General features: G+C 31.2%; 2 protein-coding genes across 2 annotated transcripts; one reads left to right on the forward strand and one right to left on the reverse strand.

The window, feature by feature from the left end:
• Positions 1-273: 273 nt before the first annotated feature.
• Positions 274-1,651, forward strand: LOC112692636. The gene has a single exon (XM_025567362.1). The coding sequence runs from the start codon at positions 688-690 to the stop codon at positions 1,588-1,590; it is 903 nt and encodes a 300-aa protein (XP_025423147.1). The 5' UTR covers positions 274-687; the 3' UTR covers positions 1,591-1,651.
• A 7,856-nt stretch (positions 1,652-9,507) lies between these two features.
• On the reverse strand, positions 9,508-9,704 carry LOC112692637 (zinc finger BED domain-containing protein 4-like; the record flags this gene model as incomplete). The annotated part of the gene is given in 1 exon segment (XM_025567364.1): positions 9,508-9,704. A coding segment is annotated over 1 exon segment (186 nt), but the record flags the coding sequence as incomplete, so codon positions are not given.

A 9,704-nucleotide genomic window follows, 5' to 3' on the forward strand; every position in this document is an offset into this window, starting at 1 on the left:
CTGTTGTAGTTTGTAGTTCTATGCGTCATTCTTGTTTCAATTACCTACTTATATTATTTTTATTTCATAATGCCGAAAACTAAACAATCTGCGAAAAATCGTTTGAATAGTTTTGTTTTGGAATATGGTACGGATATATTCAAAACCGACGGAAGTATTTTATTCTGTAAGTTATGTGAAGTGAAAGTTAACAGTGATCGAAAACTTGTGGTCACTCAACACGTTAACACTGAGAAACATAAACGAGCAATTATTAGAAAAAACGAAAAAAACACAAATTCTGAAATTCAACAGCTAGTAACTAATACTCCGAAAAAGTGTCTTTTTTCACACGATTTGTGTAAAGCATTATTGTCAGCAAACATACCACTTTAAAAAATAAGTAATCCTCAATTAAAATCATTTTTAGAAAAGTATACGTCAAGAGAAATTCCTAGTGACTCGACACTACGCAAAACTTATGTCGACGACATATACGAAGAAACTATAAAAAATATAAGAGAACAAATTAAAGGAAATAAAATATGGGTGTCTATCGACGAAACAACAGACTCTGAAGGCAGATATGTAGCTAACGTTATAATAGGAACTTTAAATACTGACGCACCGGGAAAAACTTATTTGCTAACAACCGAAGTTTTGGAATAAGCAAATAATTCAACGATAGTTAAACTTTTTGATCATTCAATGTTTGTCCTCTGGCCAAACGGAATTCGTCATGATGACGTCCTATTGTTTGTGACCGATGCCGCACCATACATGGTGAAAGCTGGGCGAATACTTCAATCACTGTACTCTAAAATGATACACTTAACATGTCTCGCACACGGTATCCATAGAGTAGCCGAAAGTATACGGGAAAAGTTTAAGAAAGTTGATAAACTTATTTCCAGGGTTAAACAGGTGTTCTTAAAAGCGCCTTCACGTGTTTTAGTGTTTAAAAGTGAAGCACCAGCCATACCACTTCCACCAGAGCCAATACTAACTAGATGGGGTACATGGATAATGGCAGCTTCCTATTACTGCAAATATTACAAGGATATACGTAGAGTATTAATAAGTATAAATTCTGAAGATGCAATTTCTGTTAAAGAAGCTCAACAGTTAATTCAAGATCCCAATATGGAAGCTAATTTAGTATACATACATTCAAATTTTGGATTTATACCGGAATATATTACGAAACTTGAAACACAATATATTTCACTATCCGAAGCATTATCTGCAGTTAAATATGTCCAAAATAAATTAAACGACTGTGAGGGTGAAATTGGTGTTGCGGTATTTCAAAAATTCAATAATGTATTGGAGAAAAATTGTGGATTTAAAACGATATTTAATATTTCAAAAATATTAAGTGGACAAGGAATTTCAATGGAAGGTCTTCCTGATGATTTGACCGGTGACGATATTACTTACTTCAAATATGCGCCGATTACGTCAACTGATGTTGAACGTAGTTTTTCAAGGTACAAAACTTTGCTCGTGGATAATCGGCGATCTTTCAATTTTGAAAACATTAAAAAAAGTTTAGTGGCCCAATGTAACACTTTGGAAGGTAAGAACAAAATTATATCCAATGCATTTTAATTATTAATTAAAATACTTTTTAATTAGGCATGTACCTGGTGGTTTTTCTAATTTAGTAATTTGTGTTATGTATTTCAGGTACATAAATATAACTCGACAGAAGTGCATTTTTTTACTCAAGGAACATTTTTAATTTTTAAAGCGATTTTTTTATTATTTTTTTGTTTAAATTATGATTAAAAAATATAAATAAAAATAACTTTTATTACTTAGTTTTTTTTTTTATTAACAAATTTAAAAAAATATTTGTGTTAATGAAAATGTTGTGTAAAATAATTAAATATAAGTGCATATTTTTAGAGCATATTTGTTCTTTTTTAAGCGCATAAGTGCATGCATATTTAGTACTTTTTAAGTGCATTAAGTTCCGAGCCCTAGTTATTACACACCAAACACACTTGGCGTAATCTACGTTGCTCCTATCTTGGCCGCCGCGGCCGCGGGTCGTCAAGATAAGCCTAATTACTTGCGCACGCTATCGCCCGTTCTCGTTCTCGCTGTTTCTTTGATTAAATATTCTTAATCTCGCTAACTCATTAACTAGTTATCGAAATGAATAATAATAAAAACAATCAAGTCACTCCGATTACTCCAATCAAACTCGGAAAAAATAACAACTCATCCGACTCAAATTGGACTGTTACAAAATCTAATAATAAAATAAATTTATCCACCTCTTCTTCCTCTGAATCTCCAACCTCACCAACTACTCAAACTACTACTCAAAAAAGTAATAATAAAAATAAAAATAAAAAAAAACTTTTCATTTCGAGAAACCGTTATGAAGTTCTCTCTCAAGACGAAAATCAAGCTGAAAATTCCTCCAATCTCCTTGCAGAGCAAATTGACATTGACATTGATACTAATGTTAATGTCCAAAACCAATCACCTCCTCCAATTTTCGTAAAAGGAGTTGCTGATTTCTTTGAGTTGTGCACTAGTTTAATCGAATTAATTGGTGTTGACAATTTTTTTTGTAAATCGTCTGCTGACAAATTAAAAATACAAACTTCAAACCCGGATTCATACAGAGCTCTAATTCACTTTCTTAAAGACGAGAATGTGGAATACCATACTTATCAACTCAGAGAGGATAAACCTTTAAGAATAGTTATACGTAACCTACACTCTTCCACGTCAATTAAAATTATTAAAGAAGAATTGGAAGTCAGACTCTTTGAAGTTATACAAGTAACAAACGTACTTCACAAAATAAACAAAAATCCTCTTCCGCTTTTCTTTGTTGATTTGGAACCTACGCCCAAATCTAAAGAAATCTTTGAGTTATCATCTCTTCTTCACACAAAAATAAAAATTGAAAAACCTTACAAATCCAAAATAATCAGTCAATGTTTAAATTGCCAAGAATACGGTCATACAAGAGCGTATTGTGGCTATCATCCTCGCTGCGTACGCTGTGGAGCTGGACATCAAGCGTCGGACTGTCCCAATCCTCGAAACTCCCCACCAAAATATGCACTCTGTTCTGAAAATCATCCTGCGAATGAAAAAGGCTGTTCAATCTACAGAGATCTACAACGTCGGAAAAAAAACCAACTTCAAAAAGTAATATTGTAGCTAATAATACTAGATTAAAGTCTTCAAATGTACAAAGTAGCCATCCACAAAATGACTCTTCTTCCAACACACACCTATCCTCTGACCAACCAAAAACCTAAGCTCAAGCTACTTCAAACCAATCCAATACCCATTCGCTCCCCTCAACTCCTCTATCTCCTGATACTGATGTAAATAAAACCTTCTCAAGCTTCTTAGAAAAATTTGAATCTCTCATAACCCCCCCAAAAAAATCCAAACATACTGGACATTTTCTTAACAAGAATACCCAATCATTTACTCTGCCACGCTTCAAATCTTCTTGACTTAAATTCTGACCACTCAGCAGTTCTATTTACTCTTAATGCTTCTCCTTCGTTGCACCAAGCTCCTCTTTATCTCTTCAACCGTTTCACTGATATTAACAAATTCCAAGAATCTATTGACGAAAATGTTAAACTTAATATCAAACTAAAAACGCATGATGATATTGATTCCGCAGTGAATAATTTAATGAAAATAATTCAAACTGCTGCCTGGTCTGCTACAAACACAAACTTACCCCTCCCCCCCAAATACAATCCCATCCCAAAACAGTTAAGAGTCATCATAATTGAAAAACGCAGAGCCCGAGCTATTTATCAATGTACTCGCTTACCCTCTCATAAACAAAATTACAACAGTTTAGCAAATTCATTGAAAAAACTGATCGCTAAACACAAGGATACAGTTCACACTCACAAATTAACCAATCTTACTCCAAAAGATGGCAGTGTTTGGAAAGCTACTAAGAAAGTCTTACGCTATAAAGCTTCTAATCTACCATTAAAAAAATCCGATGAGAGTCTAACCACCTCTGACTTAGAAAAAGCTGAGCTATTCAAACTACATCTCTCTGAGATATTTCACCCTCACTTAGATATTGTAGATTTAGAGAACACTAATGCTGTGAATACTGCTCTTGATGCTCCTCTTCAACCCTCGCCATCAGTTAAATCTTTCTCACCTAATGAAGTTAAATATCTCATAAATAAATACCCACGCAATAAGTCTCCTGGCTTCGACCTTATTACGTCTGAAGTTGCTAAAAATCTACCAAAAAGGGCCATTGTTCATCTAACTCATATATACAATTTAATACTCAGACTTTCATATTTTCCACTGCTGTGGAAATTTTCAAATATAATCATGATCCAAAATCCAAATAAACCTCCTGATTTTACCTCTTCTTACAGACCAATAAGCTTCCTTCCTTTCTTTTCAAAAATCCTAGAAAGGTTTCTGCTCAAACGTATCGCTCCAATCATCGCTGAAAAACAAATCCTCCCCGATTATCAATTTGGTTTTCGTACCTCACATTCAACTATACACCAAGTCCACCGATTGGTAGATGCAATTTCTTACTCTCTGAAAAAAAAGTTATATTGCACATGTGCTTTTTTAGATATCTCGCAGGCATTTGATCGTGTTTGGCATCAAGGTCTGTTATACAAACTAAAATTCTTCCTACCTACATCCTACTTCCTACTTTTCAAATCTTATCTCTCTGATCACTCTTTTAAAATTTGTTATGGAACTGCCACGTCTGAATTAGCAAGTATAAATGCTAGAGTTCCTCAAGGTGGCATTTTATCTCCATTACTCTACAATATCTATGTATCTGATCAACTCACGTCTCCAAACACCTCAGTCGCAGACTACGCGGATGATAAAGTGATTATCTCGATTAACGATGACCCATATTTGGCCTCCGCATACTTGCAAACCCACAGTGGCGTATTTAGGAATTTTGCTAGGGGGGGGATGAAATATATAATAATACATCCTAACACCCATAAATTCGTACATAATATACATTTTTAAAATCCCCTAACTTGTTACCTATTGAGGTTAGTGTGGATCAAGGCAAAATAAGAATTAATCTTTATAATTACCTCATCATTTTCCAAACAAATTTTTTTATTTGTACTAAAATAAGAAAATAAAGTTTTTTTTTGTTTTTGAGTATTACTCATATTGTCTTAAAACTTCACAGTTACAACTTACAAGACGCAAAAAATAAAATCGAACAATAGTCAATTCGGCAGTAAGTCAGTACTCGGAATGGCGCGGCATCGCTATCCGTCAACGTCCAACGACCGTACATATCTACTTTTAACGAATCACGATATCATACGATAAAATATATATATATATGTAGTTATACATTAGCCATAAATCTACTAGTAACAAATTTTCTAAAAATAAACCCGCCCGGCCGCCCTATGGTTAATCCACGGTCTTCATGGTCATTTTGTTTTGTTTACCGATTTAATCGCATTTAATTAAATCTAAATCAAGATGAAAGTGTCATCAGTGGGTGGCTTCTTTCCTCAAACTTAATTATCACCCTATTTGTTTCTCTCCATATCGCACATATACTTATTATGTCTACGAGATATAGATTGTATATTTTCTTCTAAAAAAAAAAAAAAACGGGTCAAGCATTCATGAGCCGCATTTGCTTGGGCTTCGAATATCGTTTCCCCGAAGCTAATGGCCGTTTATGCATAAGGAAGTATCGTAATTGGAATAAAAGATAAATCTTTTCCTAAAAACATAAAGGTTATATTATATATATTATATATTATATATTTAGTTAAACACGATGAATATATGAAAATTTAAATTTTGGAATCATACTTATCATAAAGGTTCATGTTGTACTAATGTCATATTTTATTTATAGCTCTTCTTGTACAATGCATTCTAAAAGCTCGATACTAGAAGGAATTGTAACCATGCTTATGGCTTTCATTTCCTGTAAAAGAATCAAAATTATACACATAAATTACATGTTACGTAGTACTTAAATACGGTTGCGATTAGGTAAAACGAGTACGTTTATACCTACAATTGGCGCACACCCGAATTATTCGATAGTCGCAGTAGATCGGCGAAATTTTTAGTAAAACATAGCGAGTGTTTGTTTTCATTATCGATAACCGATTTGTATAACCCGTGGATTTTATTCTGTTTAAGAATATCAGCAGTCAAGATATTGGATTTTTTTGATCTTTGGATCTGTGGGCGTATTGAGTACAGTGACTTTGTTGAATTTGGTCGTACTTTTTTTCATTATTCAAAGTAAGAACTGATGCATTAACGACAGTTGAGATGACCGGCTCTTCATAGAGTCCAGAAGATATCCCGTTTCCCGTAAGTTTTTTAAGGGATATTTTTTCCGGTGGTTTGTTATTACTGCTATAATTTTTTACTTTATTGTACATTAGCGTTTGTCTTTTGCCCTCTTTTTTTATCATTTCATTGACTGTTTAATTAGTAAAAAATAACATTTTTAATACATAGAACATGGCTAGAAATGTAATTTAAATCACTAACCTTCGACTGTAAATATTTCAACAGTGCACACTACCGTATAAGTAAAAGTTTTACTGCACCCTCTTTAAAAAATTTATATTTCGGTATTATCCAATTCTGAGACATACAAAACTCTTGTAATGTGCTTATCGGATCAATTAAAAGTGAATTTTGGAAAAAAGAAAATTAATTTGGTACTATAATAATTAAACAATAGAAAAAATCGAAAATCGAAAAATTTCCTACATAACCTAAAAAGCAGAATAATGAATTTAAATATGTTTTCAAAATTAAAATCGGGCTTTTGGCACTGGGTGAATTTTTCTTCCGCTTTTTGGGACTTTTATAGCCACATAGGATTTGAAACATTTTGAATCGCAAATATAGTGACGTGTGACTGCTTGTAGGTATGCTATACGGATTTCCGAGATTTTTAGCCGTGACTATTATACGGGCGATAAAAATCAATTACATACCAATAATACAGCAGTAGAATAATAATAATGATACACAGCTACTAATAAAATATTATTCAGTATATATGTTTATTTTTTTTTGTGTGTCTGTCATCATGTTTTAGGGCAGTAAAAATGCTTCAATTTTAAAAACCCTGGGTAGTTTCTGGTAGCAAAATGAATCTAGTTAGTGCTTTGGGTACTCAAAAGTAAAAATCGGGAACTCGCTCTGCTGTACAAACTTATAGTAGGGGTGGGGTGGGGTTCGGTCATAGAATATAATGAGGATGCGAATTTAGACTCGTAAAAATTGAAAATTTAGACGCTCGTAAAATTTTTTTAATTGACCTTACGCTCGACTTTTTTTATAATCATTGTAAGCACAACTTATGAACAACAATATATTTAAACTAATATTGATTAAATTTTAATGAAAAAAATAAAATAAAAAGTGGTATTAACTTACTATTAATATGGAACTATTTTAAGATTATTAGATTTTCAGTTTTCTTAAAAAAATCCAGTACAGAAACTATATAAAATGTAATGTGGTATTTAGTTTGGTAAAATTATTATTATCTACTTTTACTATACAAAAATATAATATTAGTTTTCAACGAAAACAATGTTATTTTTATTGATGTCAATTTTTTTTTTTTGAAAAATAATAAATTTAAATTAACAAAATGGACTTTACGGTATTTTAATACAAGTTATTAAATTTTGGTAAAAATACAATTAAAAAGTATTCAAAATACTTAAAAATAGATAAAAAATTGTATTTAGAAAATACAATAAAAATACTATTTATTAAATACCATATTAATACTTCAAAATTTATTTAAATACAAGTACTCAAATATTTTTATTCGAATACTTTACAATACTGCTAGGATGGTCATTTTCATTTTAATAAATTATAACTCATTGTATACATTTTTACAGCCATATCGCTATGAGCACCAAATTCGCTAAAGACTAAACCTATCTTTATTTCTATAGTATTAAACTGTTTGTTATTTTTTTGTATTAATTAATAAAAGTTTTAATAATGTTTTAGTGTTAAAAATAAAAGTGTTTAATAATTATTTAAAATACTTATCTCTCTTACAACGTCTCAAGATAACAATGAACGTGCGACGTCCTTAAATAATAACTGTGGTACCAATCGTCGTGTCCTCCACAATGATCACTACAGCATGTTTATCTAGTAATTATTGTTATCTAACATGCATTTACGTTATTATTTTACCAACGACAATTATCTTCATTGTGAATGCGATAGTATTAAAGTTCTTGTGCGCTTGTATTCATTCGTTGATCAATTTCGGTCAGTTCATGTTATGAATGTACATTTCAATATTTCATAAATTTTATCAGGTAAGATTTAAGAACATATTATGATGGTTTATTTTAATTTAATATTGACTATACACAAATTGTTTTTAATATGCTCAAATTTTGATTAGACTTACTTTTGCTAAAAAATTTGTTTAAAGAAATCTGATTAAAATTAAGCATCTAAATTGCTAAAAAAAAGCTACAAAGACTTCACCTACTCAAGCTTAAAAAATTTGAGACTCTTATGTAAAAAACAGTACTTTTCTGGTTAAAATGTACTTAGAAGAAGAATTTTTGGTCTTAACGATTGATGCGAGACTTATTAAATCGCAATACATGTTAATTAGATTAAATGCTAAACATGAGAATGCTAATATTTATCTCTTTTATAATAAAATTATTGAAGCTAAGGCTCGATGAAAATAAAAGTATGTTAACTACTGAAAAAAATGCTGAAGTTAAACTTCAAGCCTTATTAAAATATACCGTATGGTATATATATATTAATATAAAACTTATACCATAACATAAAATATTTCAAACTGATACAATATTAATAACTAAATAATAATTATGTATAGGTAAAATCAATATATTAATAATAATTTAGAAACTGTATCTTAGATTGAGAAAAAAAAATTTTAATTAAAACTGTTAATTTATTAATTTAAATTTACATTACTATTTAAAAATACAATATAATCTAAATTTTTGGGGTGAAGTTTGTTCTGACGGTCGTTCGTTATTTGTCCCGTTTTTGAAAATACGCGTTCTGACGGAACAGAAGTCGCGGGAACACATAAATATTTTAATTGGAGCGAATAAAGTTCAGGAAATGTATTTTTGTGTTGTTTCCAAAAGTCTAAAGGGTTTTTTGTTCGATTTAAATAGGGCATTTCTAAATATTGCCGTATTAAGAGAGAAGCCGAGATTCCAGTTGATAAGGTTGTTCTAATTTGGGAAACTTTACTATCAAAGTGTTCCCATAATAAATTAGGTTCTCCGTTGATAGGCATATTAGATGTTTCGTTCTCTTGAGTATTTTTCATTATAGAATTAATTTCATCTGTTATCTATTTCTCCGTATTATTTGCATTATCCACTAACCCAAATCCTGTCTTTTTAAATCTTGGATCTAAAAATGTAGCTTTTGCTACTATTTTATTGCATTCTAATATCCTTAAACGCCTAGCTAAAACTTCGATAGCTGTTTTTTTAAGTAAAGTACCTGCTGCTGTTGTAGTCGTTTTGTTTCTCAGTGTATACTGAAGTCCTCGTATTCAAAAGAATAACTATGGATAGTGTTGGATAATTTTCTCCGGATAACTCAATTGTCATTATTTCAAAAGGTTTTAATAACGGAAGACAGTCAGATATTAATTCCCATTCTAACGCAGTTAA

This window comes from Sipha flava, unplaced genomic scaffold (assembly GCF_003268045.1).
Source record: "Sipha flava isolate LNK unplaced genomic scaffold, YSA_version1 75_pilon_pilon, whole genome shotgun sequence".
In the NCBI taxonomy this organism is placed as follows: domain Eukaryota; kingdom Metazoa; phylum Arthropoda; class Insecta; order Hemiptera; family Aphididae; genus Sipha; species Sipha flava.

Bases quoted from the DNA above. Each gene is read 5' to 3' on its own strand.
- LOC112692636 (XM_025567362.1), top strand. From the start codon at position 688: ATGTTTGTCCTCTGGCCAAACGGAATTCGTCATGATGACGTCCTATTG.